This window comes from Neovison vison, chromosome 3 (assembly GCF_020171115.1).
Source record: "Neovison vison isolate M4711 chromosome 3, ASM_NN_V1, whole genome shotgun sequence".
Lineage (NCBI taxonomy): Eukaryota > Metazoa > Chordata > Mammalia > Carnivora > Mustelidae > Neogale > Neogale vison.
The window spans coordinates 143842390-143867742 of NC_058093.1; the positions used below are offsets into that span (position 1 = coordinate 143842390).

At 38.6% G+C, this 25353-nt stretch overlaps 1 protein-coding gene across 1 annotated transcript; it reads right to left on the minus strand.

Moving 5' to 3' along the window:
- Window positions 1-18748: 18748 nt before the first annotated feature.
- LOC122901916 (dynactin-associated protein-like) lies at window positions 18749-23863 on the minus strand. The gene is made up of 3 exons (XM_044240983.1): window positions 23434-23863; window positions 20424-20504; window positions 18749-19602 (listed from the first exon to the last, which is right to left on the minus strand). Exons 1-3 carry the CDS (start codon window positions 23485-23487, stop codon window positions 19276-19278), a joined length of 462 nt encoding a protein of 153 aa, XP_044096918.1. The 5' UTR covers window positions 23488-23863; the 3' UTR covers window positions 18749-19275.
- Window positions 23864-25353: the final 1490 nt, after the last annotated feature.

Here is a 25353-nt window from a genome sequence, read left to right on the forward strand (position 1 = left end):
ATTTCTATACACCAATAGAAATACAGAAGAAAGAGAAATTAAGGAGTCAATCCCATTTACAATTGCACCCAAAATCATAAGATACCTAGGAACGAACCTAACCTAAGAGGCAAAGAATCTATACTCAGGAAACTATAAAGTAGTCATGAAAGAAATTGAGGAAGACACAAAGAAATGGAAAAATGTTCCATGCTCATGGATTGGAAGAACAAATATTGTGAAAATGTCTATGCTACCTAAAGCAATCTACACATTTAATGATCTCAAGATCAAGCCCCACATCAGGCTCTGTGCTCAGCAGGGAGTAGGGGCCTGATTGAAATTTCCTTCCTCTTCCTCTGCTCCTCCCCCTGCTTGTGTGCCCACTCTGTTTCTGGAATAAATAAATACATTTAAAAAAATAAAAAATACTATTAAAGTACAGCAGCACTAAGCCTAACATACACTTGAACTGATAAATGGTAAATTCAACTAACTTCAGCCTGAGACTGATCCAGACTGCTTTGGAGCTTAGAGAAGTGTTTAAAGGAGGTGAGATTTCCTCTTCTTTCCAATGGGGCAGGATAGTGTCTCTGGGGGAAGGAGTCTGCTCTCTCTTTACTTTCTCTATCCCATTTGGAGATGTGTCTTTCCCAGGGAAGGAGTAGGACTTCTGTTTCCACAAATAGAGGGTTGGGCTGGAATGTCTGATGACCACACTTGCCAACTGGTCTTAACAATTCTTTTGATCTTCACATCAAAATGACTCCATTGAAAGGCTGAGGGAAGATTACTGACGAGCAGGCACATTCTAGTTGAAAGATCTTGCTCCATCAGTAGGTTTTCATCTAATCATCTCTGTGGTAATTCAGGACTATTAAATAAATTGAGACATGGAGGTATGACACAGTTTGGCAAGATCTGCTTTGTTTCCTGGGAGCCCCGAGGTTCTCTGGTAGCTCGGGGGTGGAGGACAGCTGGGGTGGGGCAGGAGATGGAGAGTCCTGAAGGGGAGCCTCAGTCCCCTGAAGAAGTCTAAGACTCCCCCTCCAAGGGAAGCACCATGAGGCAAAAGCCAGCTCGGTGGTCCTCTGTCTTTCAGACTCCGTCTCAGAGTCAGAATGGCTGCTTCTTGCCTTCCTTGGTTTCTTCCACCAGAGAACGGCATTGCTTTCACTGGTTCATTTCAAGTGGTCCTAAGTTTAGTCCTTTCGGGCACCAAGCTCTTAAGTATAGCAAAGGGATTTTAATATGGGAAGACATCACAAAATAGCTGATTAACTTTTTTTTTTCAGTTCTGTGCACAGTGGGGAAAGAAAAGAATGAACATGACCTTGCACCCATATCAAAATCAGAGAGTACAAATAGAGGTGTTTTATTTTGTTTTGCTTTTTGTTTTTTGCTTTTTTTCCAACACAAATATGTATTTTTTTTTCCAACAGGCTGTGTAAAGTTCTTTGTGGTAATGGTCTTTAAGGAACAAATTATACTTTGAGAAGAAGCCAACGATCATGGATAATATATAGCTGGGGAGAAAAAGAAGAAAGGAAAAAAGGAAGCAGCAACCTCCTCCTAACTAGAGCTCCTTAACAACAGGGATGAAAGTCAAGTCCAGGAGGGGCCAGTGAGTACTACAAATTCTTTAGCTTTTCATTTTGTTGTTCAAGATTTATTATTTCTCAGAAAATCTAGCCAAATTTTTGGCAACCTGGCCAGATCTTTTTAGTGATGCCCTTGATGAATGGTTGGCCCCCACACTTCATTACCAGATTTGAAATTACTGCCAAGTCACATTGATTAGCATTTGTTTCTATGTCTAGGAAGGCTCTGGCTCTATTTACAATTCTGTGATTTGGTTACCTGTGCCACTCAGTAGGGTTATTCTTTTCCTTCAGGTGCTTTTCACAAACAAATGTTATTATTTCACTAAAGACTCTTTGGGAGAGACTCCTGGAATTTTGGAAGAATTACTAGTTCTGAAGGCTAGTAAACGGGCTAGAAGTTTGTACTGCTAAAGAGGGCGTTTAACTTTAATACAGTCTTCAAAGCTTTCAACTGTCAACTTAGTACTTATGATATTTTACATTTTCCCAACATTCTGTCCCAAAATTAATCAATAGTTTTCATCTTCCTTCTTTGGATGATCGTATTTCATCCAAAGGGAGAAGCCACTCATAGAACACAGATGGTTCCAGCACTATTCTTAAAACTTCTGAGCCAAGTTACAAACTATTTATTTAGTGACATTCATTTCAAATTTCATTTCAGTGTTTTGCTCATGGTGAACACTCAGGAAATATTTCCCATCATCTGTTTAAAACGACACAACCACGAAATTCATAAAAACAACCTATCCCTCCATATTGTCTTCTCAAAAAAGCTTTCTTTCGTCAAGCTTCCTACCACTTTCCTTTTTAACTATGAAAAGTTGCAAAGAAGAAATTTTATCAGTGTATTTAGATTTTTGTTGGTATCACTGACCAATTATGGCCATCATGGTACCTCTGTTGAGTAACTGTTGAGTGTTTGGAATTGACACCATAGACCTGGCATAGCTTCCATCACTTTTATTTGTACTGGAAAACCAAGAAGTTAAGTTGACTCACTTAACTGCAGTATCGTCTTTACTGTGGTGGCCTGGAGCCAGATGTGGCATATCTCCAAGGTAATGCCTGTATTCTACCGAAGAACATTTGTCCATTTAATCTTATAAATTCTATAGATTATATACAACTATTATCTCCAACTTATAGATGAGGAAACCAAGATTTGGAGAAGTTAAGGGCCTTCATGAAGTCACAATTTATTACACTTGGGATTAAAACCGAAGACTCTCTCCTCAAAAAGCCCCTATTGCTAACCACAGTGGATCACAGTTTCCATCATCTAGAATAATAAAAGCATCCTTCACCTAACATTAAAAAAAATCAAGTAGTTCTTCATCTCTAAAAGGAGAAATAATAACACCAGTCTTTATTGTTATGATCTTTTATAGCTGCAAAGTATTTTCAGGCTCATGACGTCAGATTATCTTAAAAATAACTTTAGAAGTAAGTTCGAACACCCCATTTTATAGATGAAGAAGCTGATTCCCAATAACTTGAAAAAGATTCTCTCAAGGATACACAAATGAGTAAGTGGTGGAGGCATGCTCTTCATCTAGTCCCCATGTTTCCTTATGTGGCTTCCACGAGCTGCTGATGCTAGTTTAGGCAGAAAATGGTGATGAGCCATGTTTTCTGTAGAGATGCGGCCATTTTATTGAAAGAAATTCTGGTGTGTGTGGTAAGAACACTTTCCCAGAGGAAAGAGAGACCTGCCGAAGTATTTGAATTTACCTTCCTGCCCTGAGTCAACCCCAGGACCAGACTAATCTAGCCCATTTGTCAAGAGAAGTTGGTTTCCATGCATATTTGTCATTAAGATATCCTTGAGGAAGGGGACTATGAGAATCTGAAGTACCATATAAACTAAAGTACCATATAAAACTAATATATACAAAAATATATTTCATTCACTGAAACAGCTTTTAAATATTTAAATCTTAGTTTTCTGAACTATGGTGGTCCTCACTAGTTCCCAATAATAAAAAATAAATTTAGTTTAAGGCTACTTCTCACTTTGAGCATAGTGTAATTCTCTTGACCTGGCTAAGCCAGCTAAGAGTACACTCACTCTGTTCTTCCTGCAGGAGGAAAGATGAATTAATCCTTTCATCTCCTACTCAACCTTCACCTCTAATCATTGCAGTGTCTTTCCACGTGTACTTTTTAATTCCACCATGACCTAATCTCTATTCAGCTTTGAGGTACCAATATGAAAATTGTGTCTGAGAAGCTTCAACTCTCCTGTGATCTTTTTAAGTTGAATGTCAATGAGCTGTGATTTTATGAATACTTGTAAATTATAAAAGGAGGAGAAGTGGCCAGAAACATGCTAGGTAGCAAGGGAAGAGCATCCTTGACCTAAGAATTCACCATTATCCTCAGATAACGTTTGCTGAACATTTGTCAGAGGCCAGGCTGACTGATATATATATTAATCTATCCACTCTTCACAATAGATGCATGAAGTGGGGTTTTCAATCTCCATTTCTTAGTTGAGAAAACTAGGGCACAGAAAGATCAGGGAATTTGCCAAAGCTCACATGGAAAGGGAGAGAACTAGGTTTCAAGTCCTGGCTACCCGGTCTTAGACTGTGTTGGCTTCACTCTACAAACTAGATTGGGACACAAACATTAGACCCTTCCGGACCTAAAAACAGAACACCTGTTTCTCAGAGAAAATGAAAAGCAAAATTGGAGATGGAGACAATATAAAAGGAACAGGATTTTCTGTCAACTGAAAAAAAAATACCTTGAAATGGGGTAGCCATTCAGCAAATGTGAGTCAAACTCAAGCCACGCAGAAAAAGTTCAGGATGTAAGCCAGGAAATGTAAAATGAGAGGTTAGTGCAGAGCCTGAGATCTGGGTTCGTGTATACTGGGCGTTACGACCCATGGGCTCTCAGGCAAGGTCACAGGGTCGGAGTCCTGGACACTGCGCACGTGCAGAGCCAGCGCTTCAGGGTTTATTCCAGCTTCCGGTCCTGCCTCTCAAAAGTGCCATTTGGGAGGAGATCAGCTAGATAGCTTATCAATCCATTGCAAACTCCTACAAATCCAACAGGAAACCGAAGAGAAGAAGAGCAACAATTCTAGAAACAGAAAATCAACCACTTTCTGAAAGGTAGGATGGTGGAGAAGTGAATCCAAAGCGACAGGAAGATAGACCGGGGGGGGGGGGGGCGGGAGGTGGCTCCCCGCAAGCGGCGGAGCAATGGAGCACAAAATCAGGACCTTTAAAAGTCTGTTCCACTGAGGGACATTGCTCCAGAGGCTAAACCAGGGTGAAGCCCATGAGGCCAGCGTGGCCCCAGGCCCCACAGGGTCACAGGAGGATCGGGGGTGTCTGAGTGTCGCAGAGCTCATAGGTATTAGAGCGGGGAAGCCGGCTACAGAGACAGAGCTGAGGAGTGAGCTCTCAGCTCTCTCAACTCGGGCTTACCGGTCACAGGCTTGGCCACGGAGATGGGAGCAATTGGGCGCTGTTCTCTGAGAGCGCCCTGAGGAGTGGGGCCCCGGGCTCTAGGCTCCTCCAGCCGGAGATCGGGAGGCCACCACCTTCATTCCCGTCCTCCGGAACTCTACAGAAAGCCTTCAAGGAACAAAAGCCCCCAAAGTCAAACCCAAGCGGATTACTCAGCCCGGCCCCTGGTAAGGGGGGTACAATTCCGCCTGGGGCAAAGACACTTGAGAATCACTACAACAGACCCCTCCCCCAAAAGATCAACAAGAAATCCATCCAGGACCAAGTTCACATACCCAGGAGAAAGCGAAGCATGGTATTCATGGCTTTTTCCTCATGATTCTTTAGTCTTGCAGTTAATTTAATTTTTTTAATTTTCTTTTTTTTTCTTCCTCTTCTAATTTTTTTTAACTTTTACCCTTTCCTCTTTTAATGTTTTTTTAACTAGATTATCTTAAGAATACCTTTCATAAAAAATAATAATAATAATATTTTTTGAACCTTCATTATTATAGTCATATTTTATCCTTACTGTATCTAACTTTATTTTTTGTATATATATAGGGTTTTTTCTTCTAAAAAATTTGGGGTACAACTTCTTCTAATAGATCAAAATATACCCTAAATCTAGCTCCAAGCTTTTACTAGTCTCCAGTCTGAGCAAAATCTCTCCACTTTCTTTTTCTTTATTCTCCCAGCCAACTTACTTTATCAGTTCCTTTTTTAGAAATTAAAAAATATATATATTTTTCATCTTTATAGGCATAGTCCATCCCTTCATTGTGTTTCCCCTTATATATGTTTTTCATTCTTTAAAATTTTGGGAGGTAGTTTCTTCTAAGAGACCAAAATACTCCCAGAATTAAGTGGTTGCCCCTGTTCTAGTCACCAGGCTAATATATATACTTTTTTTCTTTTTTATATTTTTAAAAATTTGTTTTCTTTTTTAAAAATTTTTTTTCTGGACTTCTCTTTATCCCCTTTCTCCACCCCAAGATTTGGGTCTCTTCTGATTTGGTTAAAGCACATTTTCCTAGGCTCTTTGCCACCCTTTCAGTATTTTTTTTTCCTCTTCTTCATATATTCTTATCTGGACAAAATGACAAGGCGTCAAAACTCACCACAAAAAAAAAGAACAAGAGGCAATACCAAAGGCTAGAGACCTAATCAATACAGACATTGGTAATATGTCAGAACTAGAGTTCAGAATGACGATTCTCAAGGTTCTAGTGGGGCTCGAAAAAGGCATGGAAGATGTTAGAGAAACCCTCTCAGGAGAGATAAAAGCCCTTTCTGGAGAAATAAAAGAACAAAATCTAACCAAGTTGAAATAAAAAAAGCTATTAATGAGGTGCAATCAAAAATGGAGGCTCTTACTGCTAGGATAAATGAGGCAGAAGAGAGAATTAGTGATATAGAAGACCAAATGACAGAGAATAAAGAAGCTGAGCAAAAGAAAGACAAACAGCTACTGGACCACAAGGGGAGAATTCAAGAGATAAGTGACACCATAAGATGAAACAACATTAGAATAATTGGGATTCCAGAAGAAGAGGAAAGAGAGAAGGGAGTAGAAGGTATATTGGAGAGAATTAATGTAGAGAATTTCCCTAATATGGAAAAGGGAATAAGCATCAAAATCCAGGAGGCACAGAGAACCCCCCTCAAAATCAACAAGAATAAGTCCACACCCCATCACCTAATTGTAAAATTTACAAGTCTTAGTGACAAAGAGAAAATCCTGAAAGCACCCAAGAAAAGAAGTCTGTAACATACAATGGTAAAAATATTAGATTGGCAACAGACTTATCCACAGAGAGCTGGCAGGCCAGAAAGAACTGGCATGATATATTCAGAGCACTAAACAAGAAAAACATGCAGCCAAGTATACTATATCCAGCTAGGCTATCATTGAAAATAGGAGAGTTAAAAAGCTTCCAGGACAAACAAAAACTGAAAGAATTTGCAAACACCAAACCAGCTCTACAGGAAATATTGAAAGGGGTCCTCTAAGCAAAGAGAGACCCTAAAAGTAGATCAGAAAGGAACAGAGACAATATACAGTAACAGTCACCTTACAGGCAATAGAATGGCACTAAATTCATCTCTCTCAATAGTAACCCTGAATGTTAATGGGCTAAATGCCCCAATCAAAAGACAAAGGGTATCAGAATGGATAAAAAAAAAAAATCAATATGCTGCCTACAAGAAACTCACTTTAGACCCGAGGGGGGTCTAAAGTGAGGGGGTGGAAAACAACTTACCATGCTAATGGACATCAGAAGAAGCCTGGGGTAGCAATCCTTATATCAGATCAATTAGACTTCAAGCCAAAGACTATAACAAGAGATGATGAAGGACACTATATCATACTCAAAGGGTCTGTACAACAAGAAGATCTAACAATTTTAAATATCTATGCCCCTAACATGGGAGCAGCCAACTATATAAACCAATTAATAACAAAATCAAAGAAACACATTGACAATAATACAATAATAGTAGGGTACTTTAACAGTCCCCTCACTGAAATGGACAGATCATCCAAACAAAAGATCAACAAGGAAATAAAGGCCTTAAATGACACACTGGACCAGATGGACATCACAGATATATTCAGAACATTTCATCCCAAAGCAACAGAATACACATTCTTCTCTAGTGCACATGGAACATTCTCCAGAATAGGTCACATGAAAATCAATGAAAATCAATGAAATAGAAACCAAAAAAACAATAGAACAAATCAACGAAACTAGGAGCTAGTTCTTTGAAAGAATTAATAAGATTGATAAAACCCTGGCCAAACTTATCAAAAAGAAAAGAGAAAGGACCCAAATAAATAAAATCATGAATGAAAGAGAGATCACAACCAAAACCAAAGAAATACAAGCAATTATAAGAACATACTATGAGCAACTATATGCCAACAAATTTGACAATGTGGAAGAAATGGATACATTCCTAGAGACATAAAAACTACCACAACTTAACCAGGAAGAAATAGAAAACCTCAACAGACTCATAACCAGTAAGGAGATTGAAACAGTCATCAAAAAACTCCAAACAAAAGCCCAGGGCCAGATAGCTTCCCAGTGGAATTCTACCAAGCATTTAAAGAAGAATTAATACCTATTCTCCTGAAACTGTTCCCAAAAATAGAAATGGAAGGAAAACTTCCAAACTCATTTTATGAGGCCAGCATCACCTTGATCCCAAAACCAGACGCCTGGGTGGCTCAGTTGGTTGGACGACTGCCTTCGGCTCAGGGCGTGATCCTGGAGTCCTGGGATCGAGTCCCACATCAGGCTCCCAGCTCCATGGGGAGTCTGCTTCGCTCTCTGACATTCTCCTTGCTCATGCTCTCTCTCACTGTCTCTCTCTCTCAAATAAATAAATAAAAATCTTAAAAAAAAAGAGAGAGAATTACAGACCAATATCCTTGATGAACACAGATGTGAAAATTCTCACCAAAGTACTAGCCAATAGGATCCAACAGTACATGAAAAGGATTATTCACCACGACCAAGTGGGATTTATTCCAGGACTGCAAGGTTGGTTCAACATCTGCAAATCAATCAGTGTGATACAATACATTAATAAAATAAAGAACAAGAACCATCTGATACTCTGAATAGATGCTGAAAAATCATTTGACAAAGTACAGCATCCTTTCCTGATCAAAACTCTTCAAAGTGTAGGGATAGAGGGCACATACCCCAATATTATCAAAGCCATCTATGAAAAACCCACTGCAATTATCATTCTCAATGGAGAAAAACTGAAAGCTTTTTCGCTAAGGTCAGAGACACAGCAGGGATGTCCATTATCACCACTGCTATTCAACATAGTATCAGAAGTCCTAGCCTCAGCAATCAGACAACAAAAAGAAATTAAAGGCATCCAAATCAACAAAGAAGAAGTCAAACTCTCACTCTTTGCAGATGATATGATACTTTATGTGGAAAACCCAAAAGACTCCATTCCAAAACTGCTAGAACATGTACAAGAATTCAGTAAAGTGTCAGTATATAAAATCAATGCACAGTAATCAGTTGCATTTCTCTACACCAACAACAAGACAGAAGAAAGAGAAATTGAGGAGTCAGTCCCATTTACAATTGCACCCAAAACCATAAGATACCTAGGAATAAACCTAACCAAAGAGGCAAAGAATCTATACTCAGAAAACTATAAAGTACTCATGAAAGAAATGGAGGAAGACACAAAGAAATGGAAAAATGTTCCATGCTCATGGATTGGAAGAGCAAATATTATGAAAATGTCTATTCCACCTAAAGCAATCTACACATTTAATGCAATCCCTATCAAAATCCCATCCATTTTTTTTCAAAGAAATGGAACAAATAATCCTAAAATTTATATGGAACCAGAAAAGGCCTCAAATAGCCAAAGGAATATTGAAAAAAAAAAAAGCCAAAGTTGGTGTCATCTCAATTCCAGACTTCAAGCTCTACTACAAAGCTGTCATCATCAAGACAGTATGGTACTGGCACAAAAATGGACATATAGATCAATGGAACAGAATAGAGAGCCCAGAAATAGACCCTCAACTCTGTGGTCAACTAATCTTCAACAAAGCAGGAAGGAATGTCCAATGGAAAAAAGACATCCTCTTCAACAAATGGTGCTGGGAAAATTGGACAGCCACATGCAGAAAAATGAAATTGGATCATTTCCTTACACCACACACAAAAATAGACTCTAAACGGATGAAGGACCTCAATGTGAGAAAGGAATCCATCAAAATCCTTGAGGAGAACACAGGCAGGTGCCTCTTTGATCTCAGCCGCAGCAACTTCTTCCTGGGAACATCGCCAAAGGCAAGAGAAGCAAGGGCGAAAATGAACTATTGGGACTTCATCAAGATTAAAAGCTTTTATACAGCAAAGGAAACAGTTAACAGAACCAAAAGACAACTGACAGAATGGGACAAGATATTTGCAAACGACATATCAGATAAAGGGCTAGTATCCAAAATCTATAAAGAGCTTAGCAAACTCAACACCCAAAGAACAAATAATCCAATCAAGAAATGGGCAGAGGACATGAACAGACATTTCTGCAAAGAAGACATCCAGATGGCCAACAGACATGAAAAAGTGCTCCACATCACTTGGCATCAGGGAAATACAAATCAAAACCACAATGAGATACCACCTCACACCAGTCAGAATGGCTAAATTAACAAGTCAAGAAATGACAGATGCTGGCGAGGATGTGGAGAAAGGGGAACCCTCCTACATTGTTGGTGGGAATGCAACCTGGTGCAGCCACTCTGGAAAACAGAATGGAGGTTCCTCAAAAAGTAGAAACTAGAGCTACCCTACGACCCAGCAATCGCACTACTGGGTATTTACCCTAAAGATACAAATGTAGTGATCCGAAGGGGCACGTGCACCCGAATGTTTATAGCAGCAATGTCCACAATAGCCCAACTATGGACAGAACCTAGATGTTCATCAACAGATGAATGGATAAAAAAGAAGTCATATATATATATATATATACAATGGAATATGCAGCCATCAAAAGAAATGAAATCTTGCCATTTGTGATGACGTGGATGGAACTAGAGGGTATCATGCTTAGCGAAATAAGTCATTCGGAGAAAGACAACTATCATGTGATTGCCCTGATATGAGGAAGTGGAGATGCAACGTGGGGGGTTTGGGGGGTAGGAAAAGAATAAATGAAACAAGATAGGATTGGGAGAGGGGCACCTGGGTGGCTCAGTGGGTTAAGCCTCTGCCTTCAGCTCCAGTCATGATCTCGGAGTCCTGGGACTGAGCCCCACATCGAGCTCTCTGCTCAGTGGGGAGCCTGCTTCCCCTGTCTCTGCCTGCCTCTCTGCCTACTTGTGATCTCTGTCAAATAAATAAATTAAAAAAAAAAAAAGATGGGATTGGGAGGGAGACAAACCATAAGTGACTCTTAATCTCACAAAACAAACTGAGGGTTGCTGGGGGGAGGGGGGGATAGGGAGAAGGGGGGTGGGGTTATGGACATTGGGGAGGGTATGTGCTATGGTGAGTGCTGTGAAGTGTGTAAACCTGGTGGTTTGCAGACTTGTACCCCTGGGGATAAAAATACATTATATGTTTATTAAAAATTTTTAAAAATTAAAAAAAAAAGAAAATGCACAAAGAAAGAAAACATTTGAGTGGCCTAATGAGCACGGTCTCAGCGGAGGTGAAACCAGACTACAGTCTGTCTTCTTGTTTCCGCTCTCATACTGTACATAAGTATTCTTTCAGCAGTCTGTATCATGCCACGTGTTTCTCATTTTTGTGCTTTTTGTTGGTGAGTTTGCTGTTTGGAATGTACCCCCAGCACAATGCTGAAGTGTTATCTGGTGGTTTTTTGTTTTGTTTTGTTTTGTTTTTTTAAGATTTTATTTATTTGACAGAGATTATCTGGTGTTTTTAAGAGAGGGAAGGCTGGGATGTGCCTTACAGAGAAAACACGTGTGTTAGATCAGCTCCATTCGGGCAGGAGTTACAGGGCTGGTGGCAGTGAGTTCAATGTTAATAAATTAACAATATGATGCATATTGGGAGATAATGGGAGAGGAAAGTCTCCAGTCTGTACCTGAGGCCACTCTAGAAAGTAACATCTATGATGTGTGAGAAAGCTATGGAAAAGCAGCTGAATTTGTAAATTTGCAAAATAACCAGTAACGAAAAAGTGTAGTGACAGCTTTGTGGTTATTGGGCCAATTCCACATTAAAACCTGTTAAACCCCTAGGACCTGCCCGAGCCTACTTAGCCATAGTGACCCCATGTTGCCTAGGTAGACATTTTGTTGTTTAATAAATGCCACAGCAGTTACTGATATCAGTTCCAGGTAACTGTTGCTAAAACACACACCTAAAACAAGGCCATTTTGTTTAATAAATGCCTCAACAATTATTGATATCAGTTCCAGGTAACTGTTGCTAAAACACACACCTAAAACAAGTCCAGACAGGTGGAAACATCCAATCAGCCAAGCCACAAATGTAGAGGGCTGCAGTTGTGCCCTATAAAACTAGCCTGTAAGACGAAGGGGTTGTCGCTCTCTGCGGAGGTGGTCCTGGCCAGTCAGTCTGACTTCTAATGCTTGGCATAGAATAAAGCTTTACAGAACTTTCAAAAAAAAAAAAAGTGGCCTTTGGACTTGATAATCTCCACAATCTCTTACTGCTGGATGCTTCTGGGAGGTGGTCAGTGCCTTAATACATCAAGCCCTGGCTTTGTAGTTTCTCTAAGCCAGGTGCCGGTTGGGTTCCATGGGGATACACAAAAGCACGAGGCATGACTCCCCTCCTCCCGGGAGGGGCACTGGTGATCGCCAGTAACAGGGGACACTCCTGCACACCTAAGTCCTCAGACGGTGTGATCGGCTCCTGCCCCCAGCAACCTCGCCACTGTAGTGTCACACAGACGGCACATCTGACTCACGATTATGAGACACGGTTAGAATTTTGCTGCCGTCAGAGTGTTTATGAAAGGGTTTTAAAGAGTACGGGCCGGTGGGGGGGTGCTCATAAAAGGATGAGGAAATTGGGATAAAATGCTTACTACTTTCCTCTAAAAAATTTTGGAATTAATTGTTATGCCAGACACTTGGAACTGTCCCACAATAGCCTTTTCTTTGTTCTCCTGATAAATAGAACCATTAATTTTAACTGCTCACACAAACATCCAGAATAATAAGACATTCTCCAGCCTTCCTTACAGATAGGTGTGTCTATAGGACTAATCTTGGTGATGGGATATAATATAATTGTTGCATGCAATTTCTTTTTTTTTTTTTTTAAGATTTTATTTATTTATTTGACAGACAGAGATTACAAGTAGGCAGAGAGGCAGGCAGAGAGAGAGGGGAGGAAGCAGGCTCCCCACAGAGCAGAGAGCCCGATGCGGGGCTCGATCCCAGGACCCTGGGATCACGACCAGAGCCGAAGGCAGAGGCCTTAACCCACTGAGCCACCCAGGCACCCCTGTTGCATGCAATTTCTGAGAAATATCCTTAGACGGAAGGATCAATCCTTTCAGGCCTCTTCCTTTCTGCTGGTTGGAATATAGACATAATGACAGGAGCTTAAGCAGCCATTCTGAATCATGGAATAGAAGCCAGTTGCTGATTACTTGGAGCAATGAAATAAAGGAGTCCAGATCTCTGAGGACCATGAAATTACTTTCTCCAGCTCTGTACCAGCTACCTTCAGTCTTTTCTCTGTGAAAAAGAAACTTTCTATGTTTATACAGTTTCTAGGATTTTAGCTTTCTTAGGTCCCACCTACAAATCATATCATACAGTATTTCGCACTCTCTGGCTTATTTCACTTAGCATAATGTCCACAGTTTCCATTCATGTTATCACAAATGGCAAATTTCCTTCTTTCTGGTGGCTGAATTTTTTTCCCCATCTTCTTTATCTATTCATCTGTTGACACGTTTTTTCCATATCTTGACTATTGTGAATAATGCTGCAAGGAACATGGGAGTACAGATCTCTCCTCCAGATCCTGTTTTTATTTGCATCGTAAGTATAACAAGAAGTGCAATTGCTAGATCATGTGACAGTTCTATTTTCAATTCCTTGAGGAACCTCCGTACTGTTTTCTGTAGTGGCTGCACCTATTTAAACATCCCAACCAGTACAGGTTTTCCCTTTTTGCATAGCTTTGCCAAAACTTTTCCTCCCAGCTTCTTGTTGATAGCCATTCTAACAGGTGTGAGGTGATAGCTTATTGTGGTTTTCACTCGCATATTCCTGATTGACGATTTTGAATACCTTTTCATGTAGCTTCTAGCCAAGTATGTGTATATCCTCTTTGGGAAAATGTTTATCCTGTTCCTCTACTCATTTTTATTTTTATTTTTTTAAAGATTTTTATTTATTTATTTGACAGAGAGTGAGAGAGCACAAGCAGGGCAGACAGTGGGGAGAGAGAGGGAGAAGCGGATTCCTGCTGAGCAGGGAGCCCGATGCAGGGCTCGATCCCAGGACCCTGGGATCATGACCTGAGCCACCCAGGTGCTCCTCCTCGACTCATTTTTAAATTGAATGGTTTTCTCCCATTAAGTTAGGAGTTTTTTATAGATTTTAGATATTAACTCCTTATCAGATGATATGATTTGCAAAGATTTTCTCCATTCCGCAGGTTGTATTTTGTTGATGGATTCCTTTGCTGTGCAGAAACTTTATAGTTTGATCATGGTATATTATCCTTTTAATATATGATTCAACTTAGTTTGCTAATATTTTGTTGAGAATTTTTGCGCCTACATTCTTTAGAGATATGGACCTATAGTTTTGTTTTCTTCAAGTGTCCTTATCTGGCTTCAGTATCAGGGTAATGCTACCCTTCTAAAAGGATTGGGGATATTCCCTTCTCATCAATTTTTTGGAACACTTTGAAAAAGATTGGCATTAATTCTTCTTTAAATATTTGGTAGAATTCACCAGTGAAACCATCTGATCCTGAGCTTTTCTAAAAGTTTAGAAAATTTTGATCACAGATTCATTCACCTTACTCATATTGATCTGTTTGATTTTCTGTATATTCATGACTCAATCTTGTCAGGTTGTAGGTTTCTAGAAAGTTGTCCATTTCGTCTAGGTTATCCAATTTGTTGGTGTACAATCGTTCACAATAAACTCTTCAGATCTTTCTGGATCTGTGGTATCAGTTGTAATGTCTCCTTTTCCATTTGTAATGTTTTTTTTTACTCTTCTTTTTTCTTAGTTTGTCTAGCTAAAAGTGTGTCAATTTTTTTTTTTTCAAATAACCAACTCTTAGTTTCATTCATCTTTTCTATTATTTTACTGGTCTCTTTTTTTGAAGTAGCTTTACTAAGGTGTAATTGACATACAACAAGTTGTACATATTGGAATCATATAATTTCATAAGTTTTAACCCACGGAAACATCACCACCATCAAAATAATGAACATAGTCATCACCCTCACAATTTTCCTTATACCCCTTTGTAATTTCTTTGCCCCATATATGCCCACTCCAGTTCTTGCCCTTGGGTAACCAATGGTCTGTTTCTGTCACTATCAAATAGTGTAAATTTTTCAGAATTTTTTTTATTAATGGGATCATATAGTGTTACTCTTCTGTTTGCCCACTTTCAGCATAATTACTTTGAGATTTATCATGTGGTATGTATCAGTGGCTGACTCATTTTCATTGTTGGGGGCCATTTCTGCTCCAATCTTTGTTATTTACTTCCATCTGCTACGTTTGGGCTTAGTTTCCTTTTATATTTCCTTCAGGTATCAAGTTAGGTGGTTTATTTGAGATCTTTGTTTTCTGTGAATTTATTGCTATGCACTTTCCCTCGTAGAATGTCTGGAGAATCCCACAGGCTCCTATATTCTTTTCTAAAGCCACACTTCTAAAAACACGCTTCCCTGGTTTGTTCCGGTTCTCTCCTTACTAGTAACTGCTTTTCCGTGGTGTCTCATATGCACAGATCAACAGCCAAGCTACGACCACGATAGCTTGGCCATTTTCCCTTCTCCATTTCCTTTGTCTGCTGTTTCAGATAGGGTATCCAACAATCCCTTGGGCTTTTTTTTTTTTTTTTTTCTTTACAGGGGGTGGGGAGCGTCTCTGTATTCATGCATTAGTCTGAAGTGGTCCAAAACCTTGGCGAGTCCCTCCACATGGAGGTGGCTGGCCAAGCTGGGATTTTTCCCACAAACGAGGAGGCCCTTCCCCCACACTTGTTTTGTTTTCCATCTCCCGGCCGACTTGCCAATTGTCAGAAGGTGGAGGAAGGTCAGTAAAGCAAAAAGAAGGCACTTTGAGACTGAAAAACAAAGCAAGCCTCTCTATACCATTTACACGGAGTTTTATTCAGGGTAACTTACTGACAGTGGGGATCCCGCGGAGAATGGTCCACAGCAAACACAAAGATCTTCTCCCCCAAGTCTGGACCGTAATCCCCAGCTTTTATAGAGCAAGTGGTTGGGCGGTGTAGCCAGAGGGTAGTTTCCTGAAGGGGCGCCATCTGGGTGCACCAGAGAATCTCTACTAGTATCTAAAGTGGAACTTTCTGTGTGCCACATTCAGGAAGCTCGAGATCACAACTAGCCTTCCCACAGGGCATGGCTTAACCTCCTCGGGCATGGGACTTGTAGGTCACTGCACAGGTGTGACCAAGATGAAGGGCCAAAGATGGAGTCAGGGCTGTCAGCTGTAGTTTCAAAGTTGAAAAACTTTGGAAACTGCACATTCTGAGAGCGAGTGGTTTATCCCATCTTGGAGCTGGGCTACCCATTACAGCAGATTTTCAGTATAGATAAATGAACTTTGGGAGAAGCAAAATGCCCGCTAGGACATTTTCCAGTAAAGCCTCTAAGGAAGTTAGTTACACTCTCATTTGGTGAAGCAAATTTGTAAACTTAGCCTCTAATCCTACATAAAGTTACTTTGTGCTTAAGAATGAATGAGAGAGGGACGCCTGGGTGGCTCAGTTGGTTAAGCGGCTGCCTTCGGCTCAGGTCATGATCCCAGTGTCCTGGGATCGAGTCCCACATCAGGCTCCTTGCTCGTTGGGGAACCTGCTTCTCCCTCTGCCTCTGCCTGCCATTCTGTCTGCCTGTGCTCGTTCTCTCTCCCTCTCTCTCTGACAAATAAATAAAATCGTTAAAAAAAAAAAAAAGAATGAATGAGAGAGACTCACAAAAGGCTGTGTAGCAGATGTTTTAAATAGAGAAGCTTCCTGACTAATTTAAAATATATTACTACCAATCAAGTGGAGTGAATGAATTTTGAAACAATAAATATTAGTGCTTATATATGGTTTTAATATTTGCTGAATAAGTCATTAAAACTGGGTGATTACTTATTTATTGTCTATACATACTTCACTTAGTATTTACATAGTACTTCATAAAATTTTTGTTCAAGTGATGTATTTTAACTGTGAACATATTTTCCACAACCCTGTTTACTATTTGAAAATTTTATTAAACCATAAAAGTCTAAAGCAGAACAGAGAATCCAAGAGCTCATTTACATCTCTATTTTACAAAGCACAAAAATCTGATGATGTCAGATGACTTAATTACAATATCCTCCAACCCAAAATTTAATGTAGGAAACTCATTGCTAAGATTCTCCTTAAACATAAAGGGGTATGTTACCATGTTACCATATCACATCTATAGTATCTCTTTTTTTAAAAGCTTTTTTTACTTTTAAACCACAAAGTGAAATTTAAATTATATTAGGAAATACATTTGAACCTAACAAATTTAGTCTTTCTTCTTCCCAGGCATTTAAATAAAAACAATAGTAGAAGTGAATAATTTAGGATCATACTAGGGGAACATGCATACACATTTACTCCCTTGTGTTTATTAACCTTATCTAGAACTTTCTGATCTTTCTTTTCTAAAATGTATATAACAACTTTCATCATTCTTAAGATTAATAAGTTCTTAAGTTTAATGATATTTGTGGTATAAAAATTATTCTTTAAAGACTCAAATTTGTACATCTCATGGTGTCTGACAAATAAAAACTAGCTGCCCATATAAAACAATTTTGTAAGGAATGACCATATTTCCGATCCTTTTTTTTGTGGAGTCTTAAGTGTTCAATAAGGTCTCAGTCTATTATTCCAATTCACATAGCCTATTATTGACTGCAGTAAATCAACCTAAAATTATATAGAACACAAAGTCTTTTGCTTTAGGAAAACAAAGAACCTCTAATGGTGAGCAAAAGACAATCAGAAGTTGGAACCTGGATACCAAGGCTTTAGTGTCCTCTCCTGCGGCCGAGTCTGGGTAGGAAAGCTCCTTGTCTGAGACAGTCTCCCATTTTTATAGAGTTTAGAGGTTGGGAGTGGAATGGAAAGGTTCATTTAACTCTAAAGTCTCTCCCAGAATGAAATGTATATGCTTTTAGTGAATATTAAACACTCAATATAAATATTGAACACATCTTGTGTGTAGCAAATCGCAAGCAATGTGCCCTCAAAATTATAGTACAAAATACAAAACAATTTTAGAGCTCAAATTTTGTAAGGAGTAGTTTCTGGAATTTTAGATATTAAGGAAAATATCAAATGTGGAAAATGATGTTGACAATATCACTGAAAAAATGTAAATATATAAAATACATTACATTTGAATGTGTCTAAGTGTTTCTAAGTGTCTTTTGATTTTAAATCTATTAATTCTTTTTTCACCCTCTCATTTTCTATTTTATTTTTTTAACTTTTTTTTAAAGATTTTATTTATTTGACAGAGAGAAATCACAAGTAGATGGAGAGGCAGGCAGAGAGAGAGAGAGGGAAGCAGGCTCCCTGCCTAGCAGAGAGCCCGATGCGGGACTCGATCCCAGGACCCTGAGATCATGACCTGAGCCGAAGACAGCGGCTCAACCCACTGAGCCACCCAGGCGCCCCTCATTTTCTATTTTAATTACCTCTACCTAAATCCAATTTTTCATCCTTTTTCAACTCTTAGTTTCTCTCCAAAATCTTCCTTGATTATTCCTAACTTCACTAATCTCTTTTCTGAATTTCCCAACAAGAGAAATGAGTCTCTAATACCCGACAGGTATTTTAAAAACTCTTGCTCGTTAAGTACTTTTTTTAAAAAATTTTTTAAATTTATTTTCAGCGTAACAGTACTCATTGTTTTTGTACCACATCCAGTGCTCCATGCAATCCATGCCCTCTCCAATACCCACCACCTGGTTCCCCCAACCTCCCACCCGCTTGTTAAGTACTTTAATTGAACATTTCCTTCTTCCCACTGGAATACAAATGCTGGATATAGTGAAGTATATGAGATTACAAAAGAAGCAATAGCTAGATGGTAAACACTGGCTTAGGAGCCAACAGGCAGGGAACAAAGTGAAGTGGGATCCTCTTCCTCAGTGGAAACCATTTGTGAAGAATAAAGTTGGTTGTATAAGAGGGATTAAAAAGGAAGTTCTGGGCCCCAGCCTAAATGAATCTGGCTCAGTTGGAAAAAAAAAATCTTTTTGCAATCATTTGAACATGGGAGGGCCTAAGACTGAGTCATTGTGATATGGGAATTCAGCCAATGATTGGAGCAAAAAGGGCAAGCTCTCATGAAACCAAATGCTTTGTCACCTCTTGGCAGGGAAGAGAGGACCCCTGGACATGCGTCCTCCAGGGGGAGGGTGCTGATCTCGCTGGAGGAATGCTGAGGGCTCAAAAATGTCATTGTTTGTCTTCAATGATGATTTCATGCTCCAGTGTTGTTTTAGTGGTCTCCATGGGGGATGGAGACACCTTGGCAGGGGAGCTTTGGTTGGGCAAAGGGGTAGGAGATCCAGGCAGGGTTGATAAGGCAGGAGATGGGGTAGAACCAGGGAGGCAGGTGACACGATTTGACTTTCCATCTGCGTGAATGATGATGGTTGTACCGTTGACGGGCTTGCTGAAGTGGACAAAATATAAGACCAGAACCACAAGTGTTGTGGCAATTAGACAGGCCAGGAGACACACCAGAAATGTTTTCCAGAGTGACCATGGTTTTGCTGTAACCTGTAATGAATTATGAAAGTGAATATTTCAGCAAATGAGATAGTAGTGACATAGGCAGCTGATTTCAGTTAGAATAAGGCTAATCTGTTTCATTACTCCAAATTCTATAATTTCAGTTACAGTTTATTAGCTGTCTCTTTCATTCCCTCCCTCTCTCTCTCTGTCTCACACACAGACACGACTTGTCCACAAATCCATGAGGACAAAGTGTTCCCTCTGAATTACACCTTTGTACTAAAGCAATAAGGCATCATCTCATATGCAAATAGATTGCCTCTGGAATATATTACTGTTAAGTTATGATCAGCTACTAACATCACAATATAAATTAAATTATCTAGTTAGTCCTCATTGCTAAAAAAAAGTGATGAAAATGTATATCAAAACATTCAGATTGGTTACCTTTGAGTGACGGAAAATTGCAGGTGTTCTTTTGCTCATTGTTAGCTCCTATTTTCATATTACATACTGAAATTTTATATTTAGAAAAATATTTTTAAAATAATTTTTATGTCTTATACATAAGAGACCTTTCACTGAGCTTGGAAAGATATCAAAATAGAACACGTATTAGCGCTGGTATGGGGTAGGGTCTTCAAGGAATAGAATGAAACCCTGATAAACTGTTGGGGGCCGTGGGTCCCTGTTGTCACCAGGAGCTTGTGGACTGGCAGCACAGGAGAAGTGCAGAGCAGTCAAAGGGCATGGGGCCAACACGGGGTTAGAGGACTCAAGAGCCCTGCAGGGAGTCTGTGGAGCAGAGTCCCGGTGCTCCAGGACTGCTAAAGACACCCCACCTCCCCCCAGTCCCCAAATCTTACCCACTGCGGCTGGAGGGTCCCCGTGGGCAATCTACAACCACAGTGGGTTCCTTCATTCGAACAGTATGGATTTCTGGGCAACTGCAGAGAAATAATTTTTAAATAAATAAATAAACAAACAAGTCATTGTTAAAGATGAAGAAAGTTTTATCTGGGAACATAAACAAATGAAGCTCATATAAATAATGTGAATCCAACATGTGTTAAAGGAAGAACCAACCAAGTTCTAGAAGAATCTGAAACTCTAATAAATGGTAGGATGATATGAATTGTACAGATACACTTTTCACATCAAATGATCAATGAAAAATAAAATGATTGATTAAACAGATGCCCAAGGAGCATTTTCACAAATTTCAGCATTCAGTCTTGACAAAGGCAGACAATACAAATCTCAAGAACTACAAATAAAATAGACTGACACTGTATTTAACTGTGAAACATTCGGCACATTTCTTTAAAGTCAGGAGGAGTGAAGAACGTCTCCTACCACCAATATTAGGTCATGTTTTTCTAGTTCTCATCAGTGTGTGTGAATAATGGAAATGGGAATATAAAATTAACTTTTTTTTCTACATCATATGACTGCTTACAAACAGGATCTCAAATAATCAACCATACAATTTCTCAAAAGGAATAAGAACTCATTGAGTTGGCTGATTATAAAAAGATGAAAAGTATATGAAACAGCACTTGTTTGTGTGTGTGTGTGTGTGTGCGCATTGCTGTTCGCAGTAATAAAGCAATATAAAATGGCAAAGCATTTCAAATGCTATAGGACTTAAATAAAGAAAACCACAACCCTTTACTGAGGCACAAAAAGACAACTTGGATAAACATCCTGTTATAAAAACATTTCAGCAGTATAAGCTCTCAATTCTCTGAGTTTTAATTAATATCTTTATGGGCTTTTTGGAGGAAAAACAGGTAAATTGACAAAAATTTCACATGGCAAAATAAAACATTTGTAAGAATAAAATTAGATTGGATGGGAGAGGGGACAGGAAGTAGAATATTGGCAGTGATCTTTTTTTCTGGGAGGGATCATGGGTGGTTTTTTCTTTTTTCTTTGTTATTGTCTGTATTTTCCAAGGGCTCTAAAATGGGCAAATAAACTCATAGCAATTGTAAAAAAAATTTTTTCTACTTGTTGTTTTTGGGCACTTAAGAAGTTATAGACTGTCAGATTACAAAAAAAGCGGGAGGGGGCACTCCAAACATTCCTTTCGTGGTTTCAGAAGTCAGTTTCACTATTTGGGTTTTTTTGTTTGTTTCTTTTTTGGGTTTTTTTTGTTTGTTTGCTTGATTTTTTTTTTAAGGTAGATTATCTATTCATTTGACTTAATGGAATAAATTGCATAGATTTTGGCATGTGGGGAAATAACATAATTCATACCTAATATATAATGAAAAGGAGAAGGAAATAAAATGATGTATATATGATAGTAAAGCGATGACATTTTGTAACTTCCTTGAAATATGAGTCATCCTCTAAAATAAGTTTATGACAGTCTAGTTGCTGAATCCCGAGACTGGTCACAAATATAACCTTCATGTGGCGAAACAATTCTTTTATCAAAGCCTATCTTTCTATTTATTTCTTCTGATTCATCTCTTGGTTCTACAATCTCAAGTTGATTTAAAATTCGTTTTTCTGGGGCGCCTGGGTGGCTCAGTGGGTTAAAGCCATTGCCTTCGGCTCAGGTCATGATCCCAGGCTCCTGGGATCAAGCCCCATGTCGGGCTCTCTGTTCAGCAGGGAGCCTGCTTCCCCTCTCTCCTCTGCCTGCCTCTCTGCCTACTTGTGATCTCTGTCAAATAAACAAAATCTTTAAAAATAAATAAATAAAATTCGTTTTTCTTTATCATGAACATAGTAGTAAAGTTTTCTGAAAAGTAATTCCTTATATTGAGATTGTAGGGTGCCTGAGTGGCTCATTTGGTTAAGCATCTGCCTTTGGCTCAGATAATGATCTCAGGGTCCTGGGATTGAGCCCCGCATCAGGCTCCTTGCTCAGTGGGGAGTCTGCTTTTCTCTCTCCTTCTGTTCATGATCTCGCTCTCTCTTTCACTTGCTCACTCCCTCTCTCAAATAAATAAAATCTTTAACAAAAAATGAGGTTAAAAAAAATAATTTAAAAAAATGAGATTAAATGAGAAATGTGAGTTCTATTTCTGATTCTGCCAATAGCTAAGTGGACTCTTCTTTTTTTAAAAAGAGTTTATTTATTTATTTGACAGAGAGAAACACAGCAAGAAAAGGAGCACAAGCAGGAGTGGGAATGCAGGCTTCCAGCTGAGCAGGGAGTCTGATGCGGGGCTCAATGCCAGGACCCTGGGATCATGACTTGAACCGAAGGCAGACCGCTTTACAACTGAGCCACCCAGGCGCCCTAGCTAAGTGGACTCTTAATGTTTCAATTCCCCCATATGCAAAATGAAAAGATTTGTTTGAATGAGGAGTGAGACCCCATACACATTCCGAAAAATATGATTTTTATATTACTAGATTACTAGATTACTCTATTTTCAGCATAAGTCTCCCTGTGAGACATTTTCTATAAATTACTACTTTAAATACATATAAATAGGTCAATGAAAATAGGTATTTTCATTGGATCAAAATATATCGTAATAAATAATAACATAAACAATATAAAATAAACATAAATATCAATAAATATTAATATGTGCTATAAACAACATTCCAAATAATTTACTAAAACTTTTATCTAGAGGTACCTTATATATAAATGTCAAAATTCAGCAAAATATCAAAATTTAGGCAAAAAGTCTAATGCATAGTTCCCAATGATATGAAAAGCAGTATCTGGCATATTAAATAACCCCTCTGGACACTTGTGATTGCTGGTAATAACATCTCAGATTCCATTCACCCTACAATAGCAAAATCAGAAAAATGCAAGCTAACTTTCTTGAAGTGTTACATGTTCAATGTTGAAAGCAAGACTACGAGCCGAGAGAGCAGCTAAAAGGCGTTTGTACTCACCAGCTCTACTGGACTTTGTTCAATATCCTCAGCGTGATGCCGGTCGCCGTGCATTCTGACGGGGCTGCAACTCCAGGGATGTCTATACTCGCTTTGTGGGTGAGAAGTTGGAAAATCCCAGGTTTATGTTAAATTAATAATTGTATTTATTCAATCTGGATTATGTAAGACAATAGTCATCTAGTTTCCAAAAAAAAAAAAAAAAAATTCCAAATTCAACCCCAAAGTACACGATGTATGCTTGCTAAGGAAAAACAAATAGAAAAACTTGCTCCCTTCGGAAAAACAACGGGCAGAAAGTTATCTCAGCTGTAAGAAAGACTCCAGGATTCTGAGAAGATATAAACCTTGCCTTCCTTATTTCACATAATTCATTTAAATCATGAAAACTTGATTTCTCATGGGTTAGGAATTTAGTTGTTGTTTCTTAAAAAAACCTCACAGAGCCACTCCTTGATTATGAACATTTGCAGGATATTCTGTAGTTAGGCAGAGGGATTATGGCAATGACTAATTTCAAAACTTTTCAGAAATAAAATAATATTGAGGTTACAGGGTCAGGATAGATGTAGGGGGATGGTGAATAAAATCTATGGCGTTGTTGAAATCAGTGGCTATACTGAGATGGACAAGGGAAGTAAAAAATGGTTTTACCCAAAAATACAGATGAAAATAGGAAATAAGTATACGTCAGAAGCTTCTGATTGTATGACTCAAGGATTATCCACGGTACATCTGATCTGCTTCTGTGTAAATTTGTGTTGCTTTAGGCTATGTAATGATGTCACCGCTTCTCATGAATCCCAATCTTTTTAATGAGCAAGAGTGTCTCTGGTACTTTTGCATCTCTCCCAAGGAAAAGTTCACATGATACAGCATGCAAAATTGCGGTGGTGTTTTACATCAACCTGAGAACTGATACTCCCAGGGCCTTTGACAACGTGGCACGCAGTATGGAATGGAGAAAAAATGACTCTAAAGATCCTTTTTAGTCATGCATTTCCCGGAAGCCAACAACTTCCAGCAGGGAGGCTAATGACATGAATTTCCAAACTATTAATAAATTTACACATATCCTAATTCAAAAGGAGACATGTCTTCTTATTGTGTGATAAGTAGATTCATGGAAAAAAATGTGTGTAACTAATTCCAAACTTCTAGACTTCACATTAAACAAATCTTAAATGACACAATTACATTTATGTTATGTTTGTTTTGTATAAGTAACTTTCATAGTTTTGTATGTCAGCAACAAATACTCAGAAAACTAAAAAAGAGATATTTAAAGAACATTTTCAAGTATCTAGAAATAAATTTACTAATAGAGGTGTTACTACTTTCAAATGGAAAAAAATTATGAAATTTAAATGAGTAAATCTTTAATGAAATCCTAAATAAATATACAGCTGGCAGCAACATAAATTGGTAAAACAACTTGAAAAGTATTTGATACTATCTAGTAAATTTGAAGATATTCATATACTATATGATCTAACCATTCCACCTCCAGTATGTTCCCTGAGGAAACACACACACAAATGCACACATGAACATGTATAGAAGCATTATTTATCAGTTTTTTTGAAATGTCCCAAATTCACATCAACAGCAGAACAGATAAGTAAGTTGTAATATATTTGTACAATAAAATACTTTCACCAATGAAAATGAATAAACTATTACTAAATACATCAGATCTATGATTCTGACAAATATGCAGTGGGACAATAACAGACATTAAACTAAATCGTCTTTTGTAAAGATACATTCATAAGTGATACGTCCATTTTTTAAAGAATGAAGAAATGATTAATAGTAGTTACCTCTCAAGGGAGGGAGAAAAGCAGAATTGGGGCTGGATACAATGTGGAGGGACTCGAGGAGCTAGAAGTATCCTATTTTTTTTTTTTTTAAGATTTT

What these genes read in the sequence shown, in the direction of transcription:
- LOC122901916 (XM_044240983.1), bottom strand. Translation starts at nt 23,487, where the DNA reads ATGCACGGCGACCGGCATCACGCTGAGGATATTGAACAAAGTCCAGTA. An exon ending in AACAAAGTCCAGTAGAGCTG is followed by an intron (nt 20,505 to 23,433) that starts GTGAGTACAAAC and finishes ATTTCTCTGCAG; the next exon opens with TTGCCCAGAAATCCATACTG. An exon ending in GGACCCTCCAGCCGCAGTGG is followed by an intron (nt 19,603 to 20,423) that starts GTAAGATTTGGG and finishes AATTCATTACAG; the next exon opens with GTTACAGCAAAACCATGGTC.